The 27,500-nt window shown below is 46.6% G+C and overlaps 1 protein-coding gene across 1 annotated transcript in view; it reads left to right on the top strand.

Moving 5' to 3' along the window:
- The window catches only part of LOC112225764 (voltage-dependent P/Q-type calcium channel subunit alpha-1A-like), a gene marked incomplete at both ends in the record, with an annotated part of 126,055 nt that overhangs the window by 1,586 nt on the left and 96,969 nt on the right, over nucleotides 1-27,500 (top strand). Inside the window, 21 exon segments of the mRNA XM_042316080.1 lie at nucleotides 1,803-1,906; nucleotides 2,113-2,228; nucleotides 3,504-3,548; nucleotides 4,329-4,415; nucleotides 6,165-6,371; nucleotides 7,174-7,286; nucleotides 7,470-7,582; nucleotides 8,979-9,110; nucleotides 9,323-9,395; nucleotides 11,570-11,687; nucleotides 12,016-12,083; nucleotides 15,548-15,642; nucleotides 18,287-18,337; nucleotides 19,413-19,548; nucleotides 21,558-21,684; nucleotides 21,686-22,199; nucleotides 22,384-22,745; nucleotides 22,952-23,087; nucleotides 23,353-23,482; nucleotides 24,192-24,251; nucleotides 24,437-24,543. Of these exon segments, the coding sequence (XP_042172014.1) occupies nucleotides 1,803-1,906; nucleotides 2,113-2,228; nucleotides 3,504-3,548; nucleotides 4,329-4,415; nucleotides 6,165-6,371; nucleotides 7,174-7,286; nucleotides 7,470-7,582; nucleotides 8,979-9,110; nucleotides 9,323-9,395; nucleotides 11,570-11,687; nucleotides 12,016-12,083; nucleotides 15,548-15,642; nucleotides 18,287-18,337; nucleotides 19,413-19,548; nucleotides 21,558-21,684; nucleotides 21,686-22,199; nucleotides 22,384-22,745; nucleotides 22,952-23,087; nucleotides 23,353-23,482; nucleotides 24,192-24,251; nucleotides 24,437-24,543 (2,894 nt within the window).

Here is a 27,500-nt window from a genome sequence, read left to right on the forward strand (position 1 = left end):
TGTGTGCCCATACCTAAGAAACAGTGAATAGTGCCCTGCTGCCAGTGGCAATGGTTGCTATGGTGACAGAGAGGTGGATGGGGATAGTGGGGGAATGTGAGTGTAGTCCCATCCACAGCAGTCTATATGGGCCCATATTGAATATTCCCCCTTCCCTCTCTTCCCCCTCTTCTCTTTCTCACACATCTCTCTTTCCTCGCTCTCTCTGCTTCCTTAATCTGTCTCTCCATCTCCATTCCTCTTTGCATCTTCCTACTCCCCCCACCTCACCACACCCAATTACTCACTCTCTCTCCCCCTGTCAGCCTCCCCTTTCTCCCTTCCTCTTCACCCCCTCCCCTTTCTCCCATCCTCTTCACCCCCCCCTTTCCCCCACCGCTTCCCTTCTTCTCTCTCCTCCATCAGTCTCACTCGGTGGCGGTGCTGCTCTATATTTAACAGGGCTGTTCAGTCAGAGTTATTCTTGCAGCTGCTGAGGAAGAAAGTGCTGAAAGTTTCATGGATAAAAAGGCTTCAGCATAGAGCAACAGCAGCCACGCCCACAGACATAGGGATGGAGGGAGGGAGGGAGGGAGGGAGGGAGGGAGGGAGGGAGGGAGGGAGGGAGGGAGGGAGGGAGGGCATTACATTCTGTGATGGACTCTGTTTAGGGGGAAATACAGCAAGATGGGGAGGGATGAGAGAGGGAGAGAAAGGGGGTTGGAGAGAGAAGGGAAATGGAGAGTTGAGAGAGGGGGAGAAAGGGGGTTGGAGAGAGAAGGGAAATGGAGAGTTGAGAGAGGGGGAGAAAGGGGGTTGGAGAGAGAAGGGAAATGGAGAGTTGAGAGAGGGGGAGAAAGGGGGTTGGAGAGAGAAGGGAAATGGAGGGTTGAGAGGGGGAGAGAAAGGGGGTTGGAGAGAGAAGGGAAATGGAGGGTTGAGGGAGGGAGAGAAAGGGGGATTGGAGAGTTGAGAGAGGGAGAGAAAGGGTGGTTGGAGAGAGAAGGGAAATGGAGGGTTGAGAGAGGGAGAGAAAGGGGGTTGGAGAGAGAAGGGAAATGGAGGGTTGAGAGAGGGAGAGAGGGGTTTGGAGAGAGAAGGGAAATGGAGGGTTGAGAGAGTGAGAGAAAGGGGGTTGGAGAGAGAAGGGAAATGGAGAGTTGAGAGAGGGAGAGAAAGGGGGTTGGAGAGAGAAGGGAAATGGAGAGTTGAGAGAGGGAGAGAAAGGGGGTTGAGAGAGAAGGGAAATGGAGAGTTGAGAAAGGGTGGTTGGAGAGAGAAGGGAAATGGAGGGTTGAGAGAGGGAGAGAAAGGGGGTTGGAGAGAGAAGGGAAATGGAGGGTTGAGAGAGGGAGAGAAAGGGGTTGGAGAGAGAAGGGAAATGGAGGGTTGAGGGAGGGAGAGAGAAGGGAAATGGAGAGTTGAGAAAGGGGGTTGGAGAGAGAAGGGAAATGGAGGGTTGAGAGAGGGAGAGAAAGGGGGGTTGGAGAGAGAAGGGAAATGGAGGGTTGAGAGAGGGAGAGAAAGGGTGAGGGAAAAAGAGAGAGGAGGAACGTTACATTCTGTGCAGCTGAACTGTTTAAATGGCAGATACTCTGGACAGTATACTGTATAAAACAATGTCCTAATCAACCCCGTATTGTGGTGACCCCGTCCCAGTTCATCAAAAGGTCGTGAAATGGTCTGCTATTTTTGGGCTTTATAAAATCTACATCTCAGTGTAACCTCTCTAGTCAAACAAGGGAAAGATGAATTACTAGTGTGTGTGTGTGTGTGTGTGTGTGTGTGTCCGTGCGTGCGTGCGTGTGTGTGTGTGTTTTCAGAGCAACGATGCCTCAGGGAGCGCGTGGAACTGGATGTACTTCATTCCCCTCATCATCATCGGCTCTTTCTTCATGTTGAACCTGGTCCTGGGTGTACTGTCTGGGTAAGTGTGTGCGTGTGTGTGCACGCATGTGTGTGTGTGGGAGAGTGTGTGTGTGGGCGCACGTGCGTGTGTGTGTGTGTGTGTGTGTGTTTCGTGTGCGTGTGTGTGTATACAATATGTCTGTGTATATGTCATTGTATACATCTATACTGTATGTGTTTCATTTGATATGTGTGTGTTGATATGTGTGTGTGTGTCTACCACAGGGAGTTTGCCAAAGAGAGAGAGCGAGTGGAGAACAGGAGTGAGTTTCTAAAGCTGAGGAGACAGCAGCAGATAGAGAGAGAGCTCAATGGATACCTGGAATGGATTTGTAAAGCAGGTACATTATCATCATATAGAACTACACACAAAACATACATGGAACCCTATGTTACATATTTATGTTACATATTTATGTTATATGTGTTACATATTTATGTTATATATGTTATATATTTATGTTATTTATGTTATATATGTTACATATTTATATAATATATGTTATATATTTATCTTATTTATGGTCTATATTTATTTTATATATTTCTGTTATATATGTTATATATTTATGTTATATATGTTATATATTTCTGTTATATATGTTATATATTTTTGTTATGTACGTTACATATTTATGTTATATATGATATGTATTTATGTTATGTATTATTGTTATATATGTTATATATTTCTGTTATATATGTTATATATTTTTGTTATGTACGTTACATATTTATGTTATATATGATATGTATTTATGTTATGTATTATTGTTATATATGTTATATATTTATGCTATATATTTATGTTATATATGATATGTATTTATGTTATGTATTATTGTTATATATGTTATATATTTATGCTATATATTTATGTTATTTATGTTATATATTTATGTTATATATGATATGTATTTATGTTATGTATTAATGTTATATATGTTATATATTTATGTAATTTGTGTTATATATTTATGTTATATATGTTACATATTTATGTTATATATGTTATATATTTATGTTATATATGTTATATATTTATGTTAAATGTGTTATATATTTATGTTATATATGTTACATATTTATGTTATATATGTTATATATTTATGTTATATATGTTATATATTTATGTTAAATGTGTTATATATTTATGTTATATATGTTATATTTAAGTTATATATGTTATATATTTATGTGTTATATATTTATGTTAAATGTTATATATTTATGTTATATATGTTACATATTTATGTTATATATGTTATATATTTATGTTATATATGTTATATATTTATGTTAAATGTGTTATATATTTATGTTATATATGTTATATTTAAGTTAAATATGTTATATATTTATGTTATATATTTATGTTATATATGCTATATATTTATGTTATATACATTATATATTTATGTTATATATTGATGTTATATATTGATGTTATATATGTTATATATTTATGTTATATATTGATGTTATTTATGTTATATATTGATGTTATATATGTTATATATTTATGTTATATATTGATGTTATATATTTATGCTATATATGTTACATATTGCCATATACATTCCCTGTTTTGTTTACTTGACTTTTGCTTCCTATAGAAGAAGTGATCTTAGCAGATGATGAAGACCCTGATGCCTTTGACGGTATTTACCCAAGTGTGTGTGTGTGTGTAGTGACATAGATATGATGTTAGAATGTATATAGAGACAGACAATGAGAAAATATAACATTGTGTAAATGTAGCATCATTGTTAGTGTAAATGTATTATCTTTACCAGTATACATGTAGCATCTTTCTAGTGTAAATGTATCATCTTTGCTAGTGTAAATGTATCATCTTTGCTAGTGTAAATGTATCATCTTTACTAGTGTAAATGTATCATCTTTACTAGTGTAAATGTATCATCTTTACTAGTGTAAATGTATCATCTTTGCTAGTGTAAATGTATCATCTTTGCTAGTGTAAATGTATCATCTTTGCTAGTGTAAATGTATCATCTTTACTAGTGTAAATGTATCATCTTTACTAGTGTAAATGTAGCATCTTTACTAGTGTAAATGTAGCATCTTTACTAGTGTAAATTTATCATCTTTACTAGTGTAAATCTATAATATTTGCTAGTGTAAATGTAGCATTTTTGCTAGTGTAAATGTAGAATATTTACTAGTGTAACGAGAGCATCTTTGCTAGTGTAAATGCAACACCTTTGCTTGTGTAAATGTTGCAGCTTTGCTAGTGTAAATGTAGCATCTTTACTAGTGTAAATGTAGCATATTTGCTAGTGTAATTGTAGCATCTTTGTTAGTGTAAAGGTAGCATCTTCACTAGTGTAAATGTAGCATCTTTGCTTCTGTGCCAGTGTTTGTTTGCGTGTTCTATAGTGAGCAGTTGTGCGTCACTGTGTTCTATTTTTCCCATTCAGGCACCCGCAGGAGACCCACCATCAAAAACCACAAGAACAAAACAGATCTCCTTAACCCAGAGGATGGGAATGGAGACCTGGCAGTGGGTAAGAAACACCACACACACGCACACGCACACACAAGCTGTTACATGCTAACCAAATGTGTTTTTTCTCTCTATTCTTGTCCCCATCCCCCTCTCCTCTTCCCACTCTTCTCCTCTCCTTCATCCCCCTCTCCTTTTCCCACTCTTCTCCTCTCCTCCATCCCCTCTCCTCTTCCATCTCCCCTCTCCTCTTCCCACTCTTCTCCTCTCCTCCATCTTACTCTTCTCCTCTCCTTCATCCCCCCTCTTTTCCCACTCTTCTCCTCTCCTCCATCTCCCTCCTCTTCCCCTCTTCTTCTCCTCCATCTCTCTCCTCATCTCCTCTTCTCCTCCCCTCTCCTCTTCCCACTCTTCTCATCTCCTCCATCCCCCCTCCTCTTCTTCTCCTCTCCTCCATCCCCCTCTTCTTCCTCTTCTCCTCCATCCATCCCCCTCTCCTTTTCCCACTCTTCTCCTCTCCTACATCCTCCTCTCCTCTTCCCACTCTTCTCCTCTCCTCCATCCCCCTCTCCTCTTCCCACTCTTCTCCTCTCCTCCATCCCCCTCCTCTTCCCACTCTTCTCCTCTCCTTCATCCCCCTCTCCTTTTCCCACTCTTCTCCTCTCCTCCATCTACTCTCCTCTTCCCACTCTTCTCCTCTCTATCCCCCTCTCCTCTTCCCACTCTTCTCATCTCCTCTATCCCCCTCTCCTCTTCCCACTCTTCTCCTCTCCTCTATCCCCCTCTCCTCTTCCATTCTTCTCCTCTCCTCCATCCCCCTCTCCTTTTCCCACTCTTCTCCTCTCCTCCATCCCCCTCTCCTCTTCCCACTCTTCTCCTCTCCTCCATCCCCCTCTCCTCTTCCCACTCTTCTCCTCTCCTCCATCCCCCCTCTCCTTTTCCCACTCTTCTCCTCTCCTCCATCCCCCTCTCCTTTTCCCACTCTTCTCCTCTCCTCCATCCCCCTCTCCTTTTCCCACTCTTCTCCTCTCCTCCATCTCCTCTCCTCTTCCCACTCTTCTCCTCCATCCCCCTCTCCTCTTCCCACTCTTCTCCTCTCCTCCATCCCCCTCTCCTTTTCCCACTCTTCTCCTCTCCTCCATCCCCCTCTCCTTTTCCCACTCTTCTCCTCTCCTCCATCCCCCTCTCCTTTTCCCACTCTTCTCCTCTCCTCCATCACCCTCTCCTCATCCAAATCTTCTCCTCTCCTCCATCCCCCTCTCCTTTTCCCACTCTTCTCCTCTCCTCCATCTCCTCTCCTCTTCCCACTCTTCTCCTCTATCCCCCTCTCCTCTTCCCACTCTTCTCCTCTCCTCTATCCCCCTCTCCTTTTCCCATTCTTCTCCTCTCCTCCATCCCCCTCTCCTTTTCCCACTCTTCTCCTCTCCTCCATCCTCCTCTTCCCTCTTCTCCTCTTCCCACTCCTCTTCCCACTCTTCTCATCTCCTCCATCCCCCTCTCCTCTTCCCACTCTTCTCCTCTCCTCCATCCCACTCTTCTCCTCTCCTCCATCCCCCTCTCCTTTTCCCACTCTTCTCCTCTCCTCCATCCCCCTCTCCTCATCCAAATCTTCTCCTCTCCTCCATCCCCCTCTCCTTTTCCCACTCTTCTCTTCTCCTCTCCTCCATCTCCTCTCCTCTTCCCACTCTTCTCCTCTATCCCCCTCTCCTTTTCCCATTCTTCTCCTCTCCTCTAACCCCCTCTCCTCTTCCCACTCTTCTCCTCTCCTCTATCCCCCTCTCCTTTTCCCATTCTTCTCCTCTCCTCCCAGGTTCTCCCTTTGCGCGGGCCAGTCTGAAGAGTTCAAAGTTGGAGGGCTCTAACTTCCATAAGAGGGAGCGTCGTCTGCGTTTCTTCATCCGACGCATTGTGAAGACCCCGTATTTCTACTGGAGTGTACTGTGTCTGGTGGGACTTAACACCATGTGTGTGGCTGTAGTACACTACGACCAGCCTGAACCACTCTCAGACTTCCTCTGTGAGTAGACACACTGGGAGGGAGGGGATGTATGGATGGAGGGAGGGATAGAGGGTAGGAGGGAGGTATGGAGCGAGGGAGAGATAGAGGGTGGGAGGGAGGGAGGGATAGAGGGTGGGAGGATGGATAAAATTAAGATCCTACACCTGTACACACACAGACACTCATACACTCGCACTACTGTACACATGCACTCTTATATGAAGGATGGAAATTCTAGATACTTTTCTTTATTTCTCTCTCTCGTGACCTCTCTGTCACGTTGGCTTAAAGGAGATTCGGGAGACAGACACAGGAATGTGTAATAATGTTAAATTATGGCATACCGTGTAAAGGCACGGAGACGACGAACAAACAAACACGTAACAAAAACAGAGTTGAAACCCAAACAAAAGAGTGAGGAGTACCTCTAATAAATAACACACGCGCACAATAATTAACACACTGGACAAGACCCGTAATCATCTGCACAATCCACAATGGCATGAAGGCCAAAACACACAGCACAGGTACTCACACGCACCAACGGACATAGTAACAATAATCGACAGCCCAATGGGAACCAAAGGGCACACATATACAAGTACTAATCAGTGGGAATAGGGGACAGGTGTGTGTAATGAAAGTTCCGGAGGGATCCGTGACAGTCTTTCTGCCTCTTTGATTGCTTCTTACAGTGAATTGTCCTTCTTTATTCCTTTTCTTTCGATATCATCCTCCTGCATTTTCCTGCTTGCTCATTCATGTCTGATCTTTCCCGCTCTCTCTCACCCTGTTCCCTCTCTCTTTTCACCTCTTCCAGACTTTGCAGAGTTCGTCTTCTTGAGTATCTTCATTTCTGAGATGGGTATAAAGATTTATGGACTGGGGTCACAGCCTTACTTTCACTCCTCCTTTAACTGCTTTGACTGCATTGTGAGTGGTGGAACTCGTCTACTCTAGGGTACACAGGGTGCATATTTGACACGGACACACACACGCACGCACGCACACACACACACACACACACACACCAATACAGTAAACACACACACTTATATATAATCTTTGACCGCATGTTTTGGATAACATCACTAATCGTGTGTGTGTGTGTGGCAGGTAATATGTGGCAGCATATTCGAGGTGCTGTGGGGTTTTATCCAGCCTGGGACATCCTTTGGTATCAGTGTATTACGAGCTCTAAGGTTACTGAGAATCTTCAAAGTCACCAAGTAAGTCTCTACTGACTGAGTCAACCTCTGTATCGGATATCTTTATCAATCTGTCTGTCAGCATGTCTCATTAACATACGACCATGAAAGGCAATTAGACATTTATAGGCTTTTCTAAACTCTCTCTCACAAGCTCTCTCTCCTCTCTCCAACTCTCTCTCTCCTCTCCCCAACACTCTCTCTCCTCTCCCCAACACTCTCTCTCCTCTCTCCAACTCTCTCTCCTCTCTCCAACTCTCTCTCACAAGCTCTCTCTCCTCTCCCCAACTCTCTCTCTCCTCTCTCCAACTCTCTCTCACAAGCTCTCTCTCCTCTCCCCAACTCTCTCTCACAAGCTCTCTCTCCTCTCTCCAACACTCTCTCTCCTCTCTCTCTCCTCTCCCCAACTCTCTCTCACAAGCTCTCTCTCCTCTCTCCAACACTCTCTCTCCTCTCTCCAACACTCTCTCCTCTCTCCAACTCTCTCTCACAAGCTCTCTCTCCTCTCCCCAACTCTCTCTCACAAGCTCTCTCTCCTCTCTCCAACTCTCTCTCACAAGCTCTCTCTCCTCTCCCCAACTCTCTCTCACAAGCTCTCTCTCCTCTCCCCAACTCTCTCTCACAAGCTCTCTCTCCTCTCCCCAACTCTCTCTCACAAGCTCTCTCTCCTCTCCCCAACTCTCTCTCACAAGCTCTCTCTCCTCTCCCCAACTCTCTCTCACAAGCTCTCTCTCCTCTCTCTCTCCAACTCTCCTCTCTCCAACTCTCTCTCAAGCTCTCTCCTCTCTCCAACTCTCTCTCACAAGCTCTCTCCTCTCCCCAACTCTCTCTCCAACACTCTCTCTCCAACTCTCTCTCACAACTCTCTCCTCTCTCCTCTCTCCAACACTCTCTCTCTCTCCAACTCTCTCTCACAAGCTCTCCAACTCTCACAAGCTCTCCAACACTCTCTCTCTCTCCTCTCTCCAACACTCTCTCTCCTCTCTCCAACTCTCTCTCACAAGCTCTCTCTCCTCTCCCCAACTCTCTCTCACAAGCTCTCTCTCCTCTCTCCAACACTCTCTCTCCAACTCTCTCAGTTCTATTCAAGGGGCTTTATTAGCATGGGAAGAAACATATGTTTACATTGCCAAAGCAATATAAATAAATAATAAAAAGTGAAAAGTAAATATTACACTCACACAAGTTCCAAAATAATAAAGACATTTAAAATGTCATATTATGTCTATATACAGTGTTGTAACGATGTGCAAATAGTTAAAGTACAAAATGGAAAATATATGGGTTGTATTTAGAATGGTGTTTGTTCTTCACTGGTTGCCCTTTTCTTGTGGCAACAGGTCACAAATCTTGCTCCTGTGATTTCTCTCCCGCGCCCCTCCCCCCCTCTCTCTACTACTCTCTCTCTCTCTGTCAGGTACTGGGCGTCTTTGAGGAACCTGGTTGTATCTCTGCTCAACTCCATGAAATCCATTATAAGCCTGCTCTTCCTCCTCTTCCTCTTTATCGTCGTCTTCGCTCTGTTGGGCATGCAACTCTTCGGAGGACAGTCAGTACATCCTCTTCTATTCCCTTCTTTTCTTGCCCCTTTCATCCTTCCTCCCCCTTCCTCCCCCTTCCTCCCCTTCCCCTGTCACTCTTTATCTTCAGTATCTGACTGTTTGGTGTCATCTTTAATCTCTCTCTCGCTATCTTTCTCTCGCTCTCTCTTTCTCACTCTCTCTTTCTCTCTTCCTCAATTTCTCTCTGTTTATCCTCTAGGTTTAATTTTGAATCTGGCACTCCCTCGACCAACTTTGATACTTTCCCTGCAGCAATAATGACTGTGTTCCAGGTGAGTGCATAAAGACGGGAGGGGGGAGTGGAGAGGGGAGAGAAAGCACACTGGAAATGGGAGTGGGAGTGGTAGCACACTGGAAGTGGGAGTGGTAGCACACTGGAAATGGGAGTGGGAGTGGTAGCACACTGGAAATGGGAGTGGGAGTGGTAGCACACTGGAAATGGGGGATAGGAAAGAAAGAAAGAGGATAGATGAGTGTAAAGGCAGGGAAAGGTGAGAGTGTAAGCAGTCCCAAGATAAGCAGTCCTAACGTGTGCAAAGCGTGTGTTTATAAATGTGTGTGTGTGTGTGTGTTTAAGAGTGTGTGTATAAGAGTGTGTGTGTGTGTATAAGATTGTGTGTGTGTATAAGAGTGTATGTGTACAGTAGTACGAGTGTATGAGTGTTTGTGTGTGTACAGATGTAGGATCTTCATTTTATCACTCTTTTGTTCCTGAGAAATGTCCCGCTCCACAGAAAATGCAAACTTGTAGTGTATTCAAAGGCATCTAAAGTGTGTAATTTCCACTTTAAAATGTCAGACTTGATTTGCCCTAATGAAAAATTGATCAACCCCTACAAAAAATGTCCAGTAATTATAATATACATTTCCTGTTGCTGTTTTTTTCTGCTGTAGCAAAGTGCCTAAAATGAAGATCCTACATGTTTATTAGGAGTATGTTCTCCCCCAGATCCTACATGTTTATTAGGAGTGTGTTCTCCCCCAGATCCTACATGTTTATTAGGAGTGTGTTCTCCCTCAGATCCTACATGTTTATTAGGAGTATGTTCTCCCCCAGATCCTACATGTTTATTAGGAGTGTGTTCTCCCTCAGATCCTACATGTTTATTAGGAGTGTGTTCTCCCTCAGATCCTACATGTTTATTAGGAGTATGTTCTCCCCCAGATCCTACATGTTTATTAGAGTGTGTTCTCCCCAGATCCTACATGTTTATTAGAGTGTGTTCTCCCCAGATCCTACATGTTTATTAGGAGTGTGTTCTCCCTCAGATCCTACATGTTTATTAGGAGTATGTTCTCCCCAGATCCTACATGTTTATTTATGTTCTCCCCAGATCCTACATGTTTATTAGAGTGTGTTCTCCCCCAGATCCTACATGTTTATTAGGAGTGTGTTCTCCCTCAGATCCTACATGTTTATTAGGAGTGTGTTCTCCCTCAGATCCTACATGTTTATTAGGAGTATGTTCTCTCAGATCCTACAGATCAGATCCTACATGTTTATTAGGAGTATGTTCTCCCCAGATCCTACATGTTTATTAGAGTGTGTTCTCCCCAGATCCTACATGTTTATTAGGAGTGTGTTCTCCCCAGATCCTACATGTTTATTAGGAGTGTGTTCTCCCCAGATCCTACATGTTTATTAGGAGTGTGTTCTCCCTCAGATCCTACATGTTTATTAGGAGTATGTTCTCCCCAGATCCTACATGTTTATTAGGAGTATGTTCTCCCCCAGATCCTACATGTTTATTAGGAGTGTGTTCTCCCTCAGATCCTACATGTTTATTAGGAGTGTATTCTCCCTCAGATCCTACATGTTTATTAGGAGTGTGTTCTCCCTCAGATCCTACATGTTTATTAGGAGTATGTTCTCCCCAGATCCTACATGTTTATTAGGAGTATGTTCTCCCCAGATCCTACATGTTTATTAGGAGTGTGTTCTCCCCAGATCCTACATGTTTATTAGGAGTGTGTTCTCCCCAGATCCTACATGTTTATTAGGAGTATGTTCTCCCCAGATCCTACATGTTTATTAGGAGTATGTTCTCCCCAGATCCTACATGTTTATTAGGAGTGTGTTCTCCCCAGATCCTACATGTTTATTAGGAGTGTGTTCTCCCCATATCCTACATGTTTATTAGGAGTATGTTCTCCCCAGATCCTACATGTTTATTAGGAGTGTGTTCTCCCTCAGATCCTACATGTTTATTAGGAGTGTGTTCTCCCCCAGATCCTACATGTTTATTAGGAGTGTGTTCTCCCTCAGATCCTACATGTTTATTAGGAGTGTGTCCTCCCCCAGATCCTACATGTTTATTAGGAGTGTGTTCTCCCCCAGATCCTACATGTTTATTAGGAGTGTGTTCTCCCTCAGATCCTACATGTTTATTAGGAGTGTGTTCTCCCCCAGATCCTACATGTTTATTAGGAGTGTGTTCTCCCCCAGATCCTGACCGGAGAAGACTGGAACATGGTCATGTATGATGGAATAGAATCTCAGGGAGGAGTCAACAACGGGATGGTCTTCTCAGTCTTCTTCATCGTGCTCACACTTTTTGGCAACTGTATCCTTACACACACACACACACACACATACACACACACCCACACACACACACACACACACACACACACACACACACACACACAAGCATTTCGCTACACTCGCATTAACATCTGCTAACCATGTGTATGTGACAAATAAAATTTGATTTGACACACACCCACAAAACACACACACACACATGCGCGCGCACACACACACACACACACGCACACACACACACATATGCGCGCACACACACACACACACACACACACACACACACACACACACACACACACACACACACACACACAGTGTAGTTTCTGTCTTTAACCCTTTGCCCTCAGACACTCTGCTGAATGTGTTCTTGGCCATTGCTGTGGACAATCTGGCCAACGCACAGGAACTCACTAAGGTACAGTACTTTGTACACTGACCGAGCCACGCCTACTGGGGTCAAATAGAATGACCCTTCAGTTCAGGAAATTACCTCTCACCCTGTCAGCTCTAGCTCCCCATTAAAAATTATCTATATATTGACAGATATTGGACTGAATGCTCTAACAATGGGAATACATGTCTGCAAGGGGCAGAAGGCAGGCGGGTAAGGCGGGAACAGGCGGGAACATTCTAGCCAATGAGAGGGCAGATATGCATGTGAACAACAGGCATACCACGTGCGTCCACTTATATCAGTAATTGTAACGGCCGTTGGTGGAAGAAGGTGAGGACCAAGATGCAGCGTGGTAAGTGTTCATCATTATTTTATAAACTGAACACTAAATACAACAAGGAACAAAAGAAACAACCGAAACAGCTCCGTCAGGTGCAAAACACACTAAACAGAAAATAACTACCCACAAAACCCATGTGGGCAAGAGCTACCTAAGTATGGTTCTCAATCAGAGACAACGATAGACAGCTGTCCCTGATTGAGAACCACACCCGGCCAAACAACACAGAAATCAAAAACATAGAAAATGAACATAGAATGCCCACCCTAGTCACACCCTGGCCTAACCAAAATAAAGAATAAAAGCCTCTCTATGGCCAGGGTGTGACAGTAATAACCTAAACATTCGATCAAATAAGCCTCACTTTGCCAATTAGCAATTACATTTTATATTGACCAAATTCAAAATTCTCTCATTGTCGCCATACAAAAAAATCCCCACATGGTCTGCATCACGCTATATTCTCGCGTGGCCTGATTTTGGGACCGGAGTCAGCCCTCTTCACTTCACCTCTTCTTCTGTATCTGTCAACGCCCCTCTTTCTCCTATCTATAACTATATCTATAAAGGTCATTGCTCTCTTGTCTCACTCTGTCTACCATCTTTATTAACCTCCTCTATCTCTGCTTTTTATCCCCCCTCTCTCTCTCCCTCCTATGTATTTCCCGTCTCCCTCCCCCTCTCTCTCTCCCTCCTATGTATTTCCCGTCTCCCCTCCCCCTCTCTCTCTCCCTCCTATGTATTTCCGTCTCCCCTCCCCCTCTCTCTCTCCCTCCTATGTATTTCCCGTCTCCCCTCCCCCCCCTCTCTCTCTCCCTCCTATGTATTTCCCGTCTCCCCTCCCCCTCTCTCTCCCTCCTATGTATTTCCCGTCTCCCCTCCCCCCCTCTCTCTCTCCCTCCTATGTATTTCCTGTCTCCCCTCCCCTCCCCCTCTCTCTCCCTCCTATGTATTTCCCGTCTCCCTCCCCCTCTCTCTCCCTCCTATGTATTTCCCGTCTCCCCTCCCCCTCTCTCTCCCTCCTATGTATTTCCCGTCTCCCCTCCCCCCTCTCTCTCCCTCCTATGTATTTCCCGTCTCCCTCCCCCCCTCTCTCTCCCTCCTATGTATTTCCGTCTCCCCCTCTCTCTCCCTCCTATGTATTTCCCGTCTCCCCTCCCCCTCTCTCTCCCTCCTATGTATTTCCCGTCTCCCCTCCCCCTCTCTCTCCCTCCTATGTATTTCCCGTCTCCCCTCCCCCCTCTCTCTCCCTCCTATGTATTTCCCGTCTCCCCTCCCCCCCTCTCTCTCCCTCCTATGTATTTCCCGTCTCCCCTCCCCCCCCCCCTCTCTCTCCCTCCTATGTATTTCCCGTCTCCCCCCTCTCTCTCTCCCTCCTATGTATTTCCCGTCTCCCCTCCCCCTCTCTCTCCCTCCTATGTATTTCCCGTCTCCCCTCCCCCTCTCTCTCTCCCTCCTATGTATTTCCCGTCTCCCCTCCTCCCCCTCTCTCTCCCTCCTATGTATTTCCCGTCTCCCCTCCCCCTGACTCTCTCCCTCCTATGTATTTACCATCTCCCCTCCCCCTCTCTCTCTCCCTCCTATGTATTTCCCGTCTCCCCCTCTCTCTCCCTCCTATGTATTTCCCGTCTCCCTCCCCTCTCTCTCTCCCTCCTATGTATTTCCCGTCTCCCCTCCCCTCTCTCTCTCCCTCCTATGTATTTCCCGTCTCCCCTCCTCCCCTCTCTCTCTCCCTCCTATGTATTTCCCGTCTCCCCTCCTCCCCCTCTCTCTCCCTCCTATGTATTTCCCGTCTCCCCTCACCCCCTCTCTCTCCCTCCTATGTATTTCCCGTCTCCCTCCCCTCTCTCTCTCCCTCCTATGTATTTCCCGTCTCCCCTCCCCCTCTCTCTCTCCCTCCTATGTATTTCCCGTCTCCCCTCCTCCCCCTCTCTCTCCCTCCTATGTATTTCCCGTCTCCCCCCCCCTCTCTCTCTCCCTCCTATGTATTTCCGTCTCCCCTTCCCTCTCTCTCTCCCTCCTATGTATTTCCCGTCTCCCCTCCCCCTCTCTCTCTCCCTCCTATGTATTTCCCGTCTCCCCTCCTCCCCCTCTCTCTCCCTCCTATGTATTTCCCGTCTCCCCTCCTTCCCCTCTCTCTCTCCCTCCTATGTATTTCCTGTCTCCCCTCCTCCCCCCTCTCTCTCCCTCCTATGTATTTCCCGTCTCCCCTCCTTCCCCTCTCTCTCTCCCTCCTATGTATTTCCCGTCTCCCCTCACCCCCTCTCTCTCCCTCCTATGTATTTCCCGTCTCCCCTCCCCCTCTCTCTCTCCCTCCTATGTATTTCCCGTCTCCCCTCCTCCCCCTCTCTCTCTCCCTCCTATGTATTTCCCGTCTCCCCTCCTCCCCCTCTCTCTCTCCCTCCTATGTATTTCCCATCTCCCCTCCCCCTCTCTCTCTCCCTCCTATGTATTTCCCGTCTCCCCTCCCCTCTCTCTCTCCCTCCTATGTATTTCCCGTCTCCCCTCCCCCTCTCTCTCTCCCTCCTATGTATTTCCCGTCTCCCTCCCCCCTCTCTCTCTCCCTCCTATGTATTTCCCGTCTCCCCTCCTCCCCCTCTCTCTCTCCCTCCTATGTATTTCCCGTCTCCCCTCCTCCCCCTCTCTCTCTCCCTCCTATGTATTTCCCGTCTCCCCTCCCCTCTCTCTCTCCCTCCTATGTATTTCCCGTCTCCCCTCCTCCCCCTCTCTCTCCCTCCTATGTATTTCCCGTCTCCCCTCCTTCCCCTCTCTCTCTCCCTCCTATGTATTTCCCGTCTCCCCTCCAACCCCTCTCTCTCCCTCCTATGTATTTCCCGTCTCCCCTCCTTCCCCTCTCTCTCTCCCTCCTATGTATTTCCCGTCTCCCCCCCCCTCTCTCTCTCCCTCCTATGTATTTCCCGTCTCCCCTCCCCCTCTCTCTCTCCCTCCTATGTATTTCCTGTCTCCCCTCCTCCCCCTCTCTCTCCCTCCTATGTATTTCCCGTCTCCCCTCTTCCCCCCTCTCTCTCCCTCCTATGTATTTCCCGTCTCCCCTCCTCCCCCTCTCTCTCTCCCTCCTATGTATTTCCCGTCTCCCCTCCACCTCTCTCTCTCTCCCACTCGCTTTCTTTGGTAGGACGAGCAGGAAGAGGAAGCCGCTTCCAAGAAAAATGCTTTGCAAAAAGCCAAGGAGGTGGCCGAAGTCAGCCCTCAGTCTGCAGCCAACCTGTCTATAGCGGCGTAAGTATCTCTCTTTCTTTCTGTTTCCATATCTCTCTCTGTTGTTTGTCTCATCCTTGCCCCCTCATCTCTCCTAGTGTGTTCACTCTTCAGCTGCGCATACCTGCGTACATACCTGCAGACACCTGCGTACTTGCTTGCACACACACACACACACACACACACACACACACACACACACACACACACACACACACACACACACACACACACACACACACACACACAGTGTTTGATCTCCTCCTCCTCCAGTAGGAAGCAGTGAGTCTTAGATCCTTTCTCTGCAGCTCTCTCTTCTCTCATGGTGAAGTTCAGTGTGTCCACGGTCCACAGCCCTTATAATGTCACAGCAGGGGAGCCTGAGGATGTAGGGACACTGCCAATATCACACATAGAGTTGACCACCACTATTATTATACCAAGGTTAAAACTGTTGTTTCTACTCTGAAACATGGACACGTATGCATGCAAGCAAATACTTACACACACACACACACACACATACACACACACACACACACTCAGTCAATCTCTGACGTAGCCCACTTTTGATGTGTACTTTTGTGTGGTGTGTTGACTATTGTTGTGTGTTGTGTCTTGGTCATGTTTCCTAGTCTGCAAGACAGCTAAAGGTGCACTGATAGGGCAATACTAGGAATGGTTTCCACTAATGAGGTGACTGTGACGTCATTCCTAGCACTGCCCCACCATGCCAGTATAAATCCATATCATTCATCCGCATATGTGGATGATATAATAGCTTTGCAAGCAGGGATTTTCCAAGCTGGAATCTCCACACTTGCTAAAGCAGGTTAGGAGATACTCTGAGTCCCTGTCTGGGACTCTGGGAAGAAGATTTCTCTCTGGATCTAAATGGGTTACACTTTACCTGACCCCTCCTTCACAAGGCCGACGTAACACTATTATAATGATGGCATAACACTATTATAATGATGACATAACACTATTATGATGATGACATAACACTATTATAATGATGACATAACACTATTATAATGATGACATAACACTATTATGATGATGACATAACACTATTATGATGATGACATAACACTATTATAATGATGACATAACACTATTATAATGATGACATAACACTATTATAATGATGACATAACACTATTATGATGATGACATAACACTATTATAATGATGACATAACACTATTATAATGATGACATAACATTATTATAATGATGACATAACACTATTATAATGATGACAAAACACCATTATAATGATGACATAACACTATTATAATGATGACATAACACCATTATAATGATGACATAACACTATTATAATGATGACATAACACTATTATAATGATGACATAACACTATTATAATGATGACATAACACTATTATATTGATGACATAACATTATTATAATGATGACATAACACTATTATAATGATGACATAACACCATTATAATGATGACATAACACTATTATAATGATGACATAACACCATTATAATGATGACATAATACTATTATAATGATGACATAATACTATTATAATGATGACTTAACATTATTATAATGATGATGACATAACACCATTATAATGATGATGACATAACACCATTATAATGATGATGACATAACACTATTATAATGATGACATAACACTATTATAATGATGACATAACACCATTATAATGATGACATAACACTATTATAATGATGACATAACAGTATTATAATGATGACTTAACACTATTTATATTGATGACATAACACCATTATAATGATGACATAACACTATTATAATGATGACTTAACACTATTTATATTGATGACATAACACTATTTATATTGATGACATAACACTATTATAATGATGACATAACACATGTTGTAAACATGTCATGACAACAAGAAGACCTGGGTAACGGTTTGTGACTTGAGATATCCGCTGTAAGAGAACATGTGGCTATGATTGGCTCTCTGCCTTGTTGTTTCGATTGAAGGGCAGTCTGTGTTTGGTAGAATGAATGGAGAGATGTGTAGATACCCTGAAGACAGTGCAATAGAATTTGTGCAACAGAAACAAAATGTGAGCTAGAGAGATATGGACGCCTGTGTAGTGGAAGAGAGATGTGGATCCTGAGATAGAGAAATAGTATGAGAAAAGTCTAGAGGGATAAATAAAGTTTGTGCAAGAGGAAGAAAGGTGAAAAATGGAGAGAGAAAGAGAGGAAGAGAAAAAGAGAAAGAAAAGGAGAACAGAATAGAAATGGAGAGATAGATGAATAGAGACATTGCTAGATGGTTGTCTGAGCAGTGTGAGTTGAAATGGTGTGTGTAGGTGTTAGTGTAAAGTTGTGTGTGTGTGTGTGTGTGTTTGTGTGTGTGTGTGTGTGTGTGTGTTGGTGAGGTTTGAGGAGTGTGTTGCCTCATTCACACTATAGGGCCGACCCTAAATGTACTGTACTAGCTCATATATATATTTTTTCACATGGTTCTTTCCAGCATGGTTCCAGCCACTCTGGTGGATGCGTAGCCAGGTCAGCCCAGTACAGCTCTGCTTGGCTAGGTTCTGGTTGGTCATATAGTGTGAATTGGGCACGCGTGTGTTCTCTGTGTCATGTCACTCACCGACTGTTTCCCTCCTCAGCGAGAAAGTAAACAGCACAGGTCACAACGCTTCCGACCCCTTTCTGGACTGGTATTTACTCATTTATACTCCTTCTGTTTCTTTTCGCCCGCTTTTCCTTTCCTCTCCTCCTTTAGACCATCCTGTTTTAATTATCTCCCCCTAATTATGATTTTTTTACTCCTTTGCTTTTTTGTTGGTTTTTGAGTTGGGTTATTCTGAGTATTTTTTCTGTTGGCTGCTCCCCGCAGTATGGCTGTAGCTTTACTGTGGTTGACTGTGGTCCCTGGGAAAGGAAGTTAGTGGGGCCGGGGCGCCATTTTGGTTCTTTCGTTGGCAACATCTCAAATGGCACCCTATTCCCCATATAGTGCACTACTGTTGACCTGAGCCTTTCATAAGAGTAGTGTAAAATATGGAGAATAGAGTGTTATCTGAGGTTTGCCCTTTTTTCTCAGTACTTCCATTTTCAGTCTTTTTGTTGATGATTCCATTTTGGTTCCTTCATTGGGTCCTTTTGGGTTTGGTTTCCTGGTCGACTGTGTAATATTCTAACCTTGCCTCAATATCATTCTCCATCTCGTGCCTCTCTCTGTGTGGTTTCCCAAAGTGGGGCTGGTCTGCCCACTGCTTTGGGAAACTGTGGTCGACCATACTCCTTCAGTAGCTCTGTGTTTCTGCCCTGTAGGTCCAGCAAGGCGACCCTTTACATGTGTGTGTGTGAGCTCTATAGTGTGTGTTTGTGTATTTGCTTGTGTTTATATTTCTGTATACCTGTGTATGTAGGTTTGTGTATGACTGTGTGTTTGTATATTTGTAAATTGACTCAGATACCACTGCTTAACCTGATATTTGACACTCTCAACCTCCCCATCCATCCTCTCTTTTCTCTCCCTCTCTGCCTCCCCTCTTTCTCCTCTGCTCTCCATCATGCTTTCTGTCTCTATTTCTTAACCTCTCTTTTTTTCCTCGCTCTTCTCCCCTTTCATCCAACGCTCTGTCCATCTGTCTCACCTTTCCTCCATCTCACCACCCTCCTCTTTCTCTCGGCTGCTCTCTTCTCTCATATCTTCTATCCTCTACCTCTCTCTCGGTCCCCCTCTCTCTGTCCCTCCTGTCATCCTTTCCCCTCTCTCCGTCCCTGTAGTAAGGAGCAGCAGAAGAACAATAAGGGTGGTAATAAGTCTGTGTGGGAACAGAGGACCAAGGAGCTGAGGAAACAGACTCTAATGACCAGCAGAGAGGCCCTCTACAACGAACTGGACCCAGAGGACCGCTGGAAGGCAAGGAGAGAGGGAGGGAGGGGGGAGGCTGGAAGGAAGGGAAGGAGAGAGGAGGGAGGGGGAGGCTGGAAGGAAGGGAAGGAGAGAGGAGGGAGGGGGAGGCTGGAAGGGGAGGCTGGAAGGAAGGGAAGGAGAGAGGGAGGGAGGGGGAGGCTGGAAGGAAGGCAAGGAGAGAGGGAGGGAGGGGGGGAGGCTGGAAGGAAGGGAAGGAGAGAGGAGGGAGGGGGGAAGGCTGGAAGGAAGGGAAGGAGAGAGGAGGGGGAGGCTGGAAGGAAGGCAAGGAGAGAGGAGGGGGAGGCTGGAAGGAAGGGAAGGAGAGAGGAGGGGGAGGCTGGAAGGAAGGCAAGGAGAGAGGGAGGGAGGGGGCTGGAAGGAAGGGAAGGGAGAGGAGGGGGAGGCTGGAAGGAAGGGAAGGGAGGGGGGAAGGAGAGAGGAGGGGGAGGCTGGAAGGAAGGGAAGGAGAGAGGGGGGGGGGGCTGGAAGGAAGGGAAGGAGGGAGAGGAAGGGGGGAGGCTGGAAGGAAGAAGGAAGGAGAGAGGAGGGAGGGGGGCTGGAAGGAAAGGAAGGAGAGAGGGGGGGAGGCTGGAAGGAAGGGAAGGAGAGAGGGAGGGAGGGGGGGGCTGGAAGGAAGGAAGGAGAGAGGGAGGGAGGGGGGAGGCTGGAAGGAAGGGAAGGAGAGAGGGGAGGGGGGCTGGAAGGAAGGAAGGGAAGAGAGGAGGGAGGGGAGGGGGAGGCTTGAAGGAAGGGAAGGAGAGAGGAGGGAGGGGGAGGCTGGAAGGAAGGGAAGGAGAGAGGGAGGGAGGGGGGAAGGCTGGAAGGAAGGGAAGGAGAGAGGAGGGGGAGGCTGGAAGGAAGGGAAGGAGAGAGGGAGGGGGAAGGCTGGAAGGAAGGGAAGGAGAGATGGGAGGGAAGGAGGGGAGGGAGGGAAGGCTGGAAGGAAGGGAAGGAGAGAGGGAGGGGGGGAGGCTGAAGGAAGGAAGGGTAGGTGAGAGGAGGGAGGGTGGAAGGAAGGGAAGGAGAGAGGGAGGGGGAAGGCTGGAAGGAAGGGAAGGAGAGGGAGGGGGGGGGGGAAGGCTGGAAGGAAGGGAAGGAAGGGAAGGAGAGGTAGGGGGAGGCTGGAAGGAAGGGAAGGAGAGAGGGAGGGGAGGGAAGGAAGGGGGGAAGGCTGGAAGGAAGGGAAGGAAGGAGAGAGGGAGGGGGGAGGCTGGAAGGAAGGGGAAGGGGAAGGGAAGCTGGAAGGAAGGGAAGGAGAGAGGGGGAGGCTGGAAGGAAGGGAAGGAGAGTGGAGGGAGGGGGGAAGGCTGGAAGGAAGGGAAGGAGAGTGGGGATGGGGGGATACCTAGTCAGTTGCACAGTTGAATGCATTCAATCAAAATGTGTCTACCGAAGCTGAATCAGAGAGGTGAGGAGGCTGGAAGTCATCCACATCATTGGGAAGGGGAGCAGTTGTTGTGGGTTTAACTGCCTTGCTCAAGGGCAGAACAGCAGATGTTTCCACCTTGCCGGCTCAGGGATTCAAACAAGCAACCTTTCAGTTACTGTCCCAAGCTCTAACCTCTAGGCTACCTGCCACCCCAGAGAGGGGGGTAAGGAGGGAGGTGGGTAAGGAGGAAGGGAGACAGTAAGAGACAACAAACCAAATGGAGAAGCGTGGAGAGAGCGATGGAACACAGAAAGGGGAGAAATTACGGAAGTTGGTAACAGTTTTTATTGGTCTGGGTTAAGCTGCTTGATACTTTCGGGTACTTACCTCATACAGTTCATTATAATTTATAACTACCTGGTAATTACCTGGTGCCAAATGTAACATATTGGTTGGTGCCTTTGTCAATTTACCATTAATTGAATCAAGTTTTTGAAAAAATAAGCGTTATAGGAGGTTATATGACCTCTGGAATGCTAACGATATTATGCCTCTCCTTGATTCTGCCTGGCCTTCCTCTTCCGTCCCCTGCTTAAAACTCTCCCAACCCAACCTTTCCCTCCCTCCCCCCTCCCCTTTCTTCCAGGTGAACTACTCCCGCCACATCCGTCCTGACATGAAGACCCATACAGACCGCCCTCTAGTGGTGGACCCCCAGGAGAACCGCAACAACAACACCAACAAGACCACCAAAGAGCCTGATCCCCCTCAGCCAGCAGCACGCTGACGAGCTGGTCCGCAAGCAGACACACGTCCACGAGAGAGGAGGTGGGGGAGGAGGAGGTGGGGGCTCAGGGTCTGGTTCAGGCCCTGGAAGGCCTTACGAGCGGGCAGACTCTACGGAGAGCCGCAGGAGCCGTAAGGAGAGCAAGGAGCACCAGGAGCTCCAACACCACCACTCCTCCCATACCCGCCTAGATGCAACGATGCTGGGACAGAGTGGAGAGGAGAGGCCCCAGAGAAGGCACCACCACCCACGGGGCCAGGTGGGCTCATCGGAGCACAGGAAACCCCGCCAGCACCGCATGCCCCCAGAGGACGAAGAGGGGGGAGGTGGCGGTGGTGGAGGAGGAGGGGAAAGGCGACACAAGAGCAGGGGGACAGAAGGAGAAGGCGAGGGGGAGCAAGAAGGGGGTGATGGAGGTGAGAGGAGGCAGAGACGGCATCGCCATGGCACTCAGTCAGGGTGTGATGGTGAGGGGAAGAGGACGCGGCAACACCGCAGGAAGTGAGGGAGACCCTGACACACACAGACACACACACATATATACGCACTCACACTTTCCTCTGTCAACCAGTGTCCTTATACAGTAGTTCTCAGAACCATTCTGACATTTCCCTACTCCTTCTCTTCTATCAATCTCTCTCGTTTCTCCCTCTCTTCCTTTCTTTCCTTCTCTTTCCCTCTATAGGGATGGTCCCAACCTGTCCACCACACGGCCCATCCAGAAGAGCCTCTGTAGACAGGACAGTCAGTACAGCGAGGACATGGACAATGTCATGAACAGTAAACTGGCCACCAGCCAGCCCAAGCTACACCCAGGCTACACCCAGCAGCCCTGCCCAGCCTCGGGCCTCCCCAGCCCAGCCAACCACACTACCCCAGGCCCAGGCTTGGGCCCTGCAGGCCTCAACACTCACCTGACCAACAGCAGCTCCCACCTGGGCCTAGATGGAAGCCTGGTTCCTGCATACGGAAGTAGCACCCGGATACCGGACCACACGGCAGTGGACATACCACCCATGTTTCCTTCCCACAACGCCATATTGCAGGGTGAGAGAGAGGGAAGAAAGAGGAGGGGATGGGGATGGAGGGAGACTGTATGACCAAGGTTTATCAGGTCACATCTTCAGTCAAAACATTGAGAAACAGCCACACATGCCATGCTATTTCTGAATTCTTACCTGTCCTTTCCTTTCCACCCCCTCCCTCCCTCTCTGTCTCTCTCTCTCCTCCCTTTCTTTCTTGCATCCCTCCAGTCAATAAGAATGCTAACACGGAGCCTCTGCCTAAGAAGGAGGATAAGGAGGATGATGATGATGAGAAGGGTGATGAAGATGGACCCAAACCAATGCCTCCCTATAGCTCCATGTTCATCCTCTCTACCACCAACCCGTATGTGAACACATGCATGCACACACACACACACACAATCACAATCACACACACACACACACATGTATATTAATTATTAATTATATTAATTATGCATTTTTTGTGTTTGTTGCGATGTGTGTGTGTGTGTGTGCGTGTGTGTGTGTGTGTGTGTGTGTGTGCGTGTGTGTGTGTGTGCGTGTGCGTGTGTGTGTGTGTGTGTGTGCGTGCGGCGTGTGTGTGTGTGTGTACGTGCATGCTTGTGTGTGTCTGTGTGTGTGATCAGGTTCCGGAGACTATGCCACTACATTGTGACCCTGAAATTCTTTGAGTTTGGTATCCTGTCTACCATCGCTATGAGCAGTATCGCCCTGGCAGCGGAAGACCCCGTCTGGCCAGAATCACCTCGCAACAATGTGAGACACTCAATGCTAGCTCTGTTTCCGTATTAGCTTATATTTACTCTCCATGCTAACTTAACTATTAGCTAGCTTCTACTTTACCCTCAATGCTAACTTAGCTATTATAGCTAACTTCTACTTTACCCTCCATGCAAACTTAGCTATTATAGCTAACTTCTACTTTACCCTCCATGCTAACTTAGCTATTATAGCTAACTTCTACTTTACCCTCCATGCTAACTTAGCTATTATAGCTAACTTCTACTTTACCCTCAATGCTAACTTAGCTATTATAGCTAACTTCTACTTTACCCTCAATGCTAACTTAGCTATTATAGCTAACTTCTACTTTACCCTCCATGCTAACTTAGCTATTATAGCTAACTTCTACTTTACCCTCCATGCTAACTTAGCTATTATAGCTAACTTCTACTTTACCCTCAATGCTAACTTAGCTATTATAGCTAACTTCTACTTTACCCTCCATGCTAACTTAGTTATTATAGCTAACTTCTACTTTACCCTCCATGCTAACCTAGCTATTATAGCTAACTTCTACTTTACCCTCAATGCTAACTTAGCTATTATAGCTAACTTCTACTTTACCCACAATGCTAACTTATCTATAAGCTAACTTTTACTTTACCCTCCATGCTAACTGAACTATTAGCGAGCTTCTACTTTACGTCTGCTAACTCTGTGTCCTCTCTCTCCCTTTATGCAGGTTCTGCGCTACTTTGACTATGTGTTTACGGGAGTGTTCACCTTTGAGATGTTGATTAAGGTCATTCTGAATCTATTTCACTCTAGCTATACTTGTAATTTTTTGACTTGAGACAATCAATAACAAAACATATCCACTCTCTCTGTCGCCCTCACTCTAACGCCCCCCTCACTCTCTCTCTCACTTTCTCTCTCTCTCCCCCTCTTCCTCCTCTCTCTCCATCCCCCCACACCTCTCTCTCTCAGATGGTGGATCTGGGCCTGGTGTTGCACCAGGGCTCCTATTTCCGTGACCTGTGGAACATCCTGGACTTTATAGTGGTTAGTGGTGCTCTGGTGGCCTTCGCCTTCACGTAAGTTACCCTCCTGTCCCGTCATCTCCTCTCCCCCAACTCTCTCTCTTGTCCTGCCTGCTGCCCCATCTCCTCCTCTCCCCCATCTTCCCCTCTCTCTCCTCTCCTCTCTGCCCCCTCTCTCTGCTGTCCTTGCAAGGGGTCACAACGTCACTGCGCAGACAGCCTCACAAGCGCCCTGGAGCAAAGCCCCACTCTCTCTCTCTCTCCTCTATCGCTCTCTCTTCTGTTGCTCTCTCTTCTGTCACTCTCTTCTGTCACTCTCTTCTGTCACTATCTCGTCTCTTTATATCCCATGCTCTTGTTCTGTCTCATGTTCACACTCCCACGCTCTCTCTCTCCTGCCTCACTCTGTCTCAGTCTTAGCTCCTCTGTCTTGCTCTGTCTCACTCGATCAACAACCTTCCCACAACCTTCCCATAGCATCCAACTCCCCAGGTTACTGGCGCTACCGTTTCTCCAATGCCCCTTTCAATCATCGTTGGCCAGAGTCAACCCCTTTCCTCTCCTCCTGTCCTTTATCCCGCTCCCCATCTCACCTGCCTCCCTCGCTCCTCGTTTCTACTTCTCCCCCTCCACCCTTTCTCTCCCAACGTCCACTATGCCCCCCTCTCTCGCTCCTCTCCTCCCCCTTATCTCCCGTGGGTGTGAGGACCACCCCAGGCACCTGTAACCCTTTAGTGTCCCGGGCGGTTCTGGAGCTGAGGGGCCTGAGCCGCACCCCTCCTACGGAGCAGGTATTTCAGCTTCCTTCTTCTGCACGCCACTGCCTGAGCTTGGGCTGGGAGTGGGACAGGTGCTATGGCTGGTGATGAAGCTGGTACTATCGCTGGGGCTGGAGCTTGGTGTGGGATGAAGAAGGGTGCCTTAATGAAATAAAGGTTTAGGATGGGGGAAGTTCTGGGTCTAAGGCTAAATGGAACGGGAGCTGGGGGTGTGGGGAAAGAGAAGTTCTGGGTCTAAGGCTAAATGGAACGGGAGCTGGGGGTGTGGGGAAAGATAAGTGCTGGGGTTGTAGCCGGGATCAGGATGGGTTAAGAAAGAAGAGGGTTAAGGTTGAGACAAGGGTGTTAGGGCTGGAGTGGGGGTGGGAGCAGGTGGGGTTGAGTGAAGAGAGGTGTAGTTCTTGGAATAGTACATTGATACATTGACCCTCTTGAAAAGAGATGCTGAGTCTTAATGTGACTACCTGGACCGACACAGGATAGATCAACAGACTAAAGGGAATGGTTGGGTTGGGTGTGATGCTGAAATTAGGGTAGGCTTAAAAGGGTTGTTTTTGGACTGTGCTAGAATTATGAGCTTTTTCATGATCCAGACCTCTTATCGTATACCGTGGCGCCTGAAATGGTGTCCAAGATTTCTCTAGGCTGGTTGATTTAGACCTAGGATATGATTTTACAATGATTTTATACATAGTTGCATGATATGAAGTCATTGGTTAAGGCTTGTGAGTTGATTATTGTACATGCTACCTGAACACATAGTGCATGAGTTATTCTGACAGTATTGATGTGAGTCTTTCCACGCTAACCCAGTCCCCTTATGCAGGTGGATCATTGAACAATGGAAAAACATGGCGACCAGGGCATTTGATTCACTCAATTCAGGAATTGAATTTGAAATGTTGAACCCCTTCAAAGAAAATACTGGGATATTTTCAAAACCAATCATTCCATTTCAACGGATCATCTGAATTGACTGAATCAAAATGGAATCGAAAGCCCAACCCTAAAGGAAAGCAGGGTATGAGGATGATGTGCACGTAGGCATGCATACATACTTGAGGTCCATATACATGCATCTAAGAATGGGAATGGCTATAACTAACAGTCATTTCTGTAATGCATATGAAGAACCTATCATAGCTCAGAGTATATGATCATTCATTAGCTGATAGGGGTGTTGCGTGTTTCGCAAACAGAAATCACTCCGCCTGGTATCTTCCCAAGCATGTCTTATAACTCCTCAGGGAAGGTCCCTTTCCTCCACCCTTACTCCCTAGGCCCTAACACTAGCTCCAATTGCTTAACCCTTTGCTTCCCCTCCAAAGAGATGGGCTACAGATTACCGTTACAGTGGGCATGCAAGTTTTCTTCTCCTTTAAGGGAAAAAGATAGAAAAAGATACCTGGATGTGCCTGCAGAATACTCCCTCCTTCCTTCCCCCCTCCCTCCCTCCATCACTCACTCTATCCCTCACTCCATCCCTCACTCTATCCCTCACTCCATCCCTCATTCCTTTACTCTGCTCCTGTGGAGAGAAACAAACTGTTCACCAATCCATTTTACATTCCTCCTTCCCCTCCTCACTCCGTTTTCCTGATCTCCAACTGGATAGGTTCACAGAATGTTAGCATTGCCCAGCTAGCATTAGCATCATTACAATTGCCTATCCAATCATTTCACATCTGCAGTCATGTGAAGGAAAGGATGATTTGTAGGAATTTTTGGACGCTCAAGGTAGAAGTTGCAAACCACAGATCTAAGACCAGATTGTCCTCCCACAAATCCTAACAGTTGCCCGTCAGGCTGGTAAAAACAAATATGATCCTAGATCAGTTTTCGGGGACAACTTCATACTCTTCCTCTGAGTGGCCGGTGCTCCAGGGTGGCAGTGGCACCCCTGTCTGTGGGACTGACCCCTGATCCTGCCATGCTATGTGTGTATGTGTGTGCCACTGTCAAGTGTGTGTGTGTGTGTGTGTGTGTGTGTGTGTGTGTGTGTGTGTGTGTGTGTGTGTGTGTGTGTGTGTGTGTGTGTGTGTGTGTGTGTGTTTGAGTATTTATGTATGTGTCTTTCTGTATGTATATATGTGTGTTGCATCTATATATATATGTGTATATTTCTGTATGTATGTGTTGCATACTGTATATATGTGTTTATCTGAGTGTATATGTATGTTCATGTGTTTCACTTTCTGTGTTAGGCCTGCGTTTTTAGTCTTAAGGTATAAT

Source organism: Oncorhynchus tshawytscha, unplaced genomic scaffold (assembly GCF_018296145.1).
Source record: "Oncorhynchus tshawytscha isolate Ot180627B unplaced genomic scaffold, Otsh_v2.0 Un_contig_903_pilon_pilon, whole genome shotgun sequence".
Taxonomy (NCBI): Eukaryota; Metazoa; Chordata; class Actinopteri; order Salmoniformes; family Salmonidae; genus Oncorhynchus; species Oncorhynchus tshawytscha.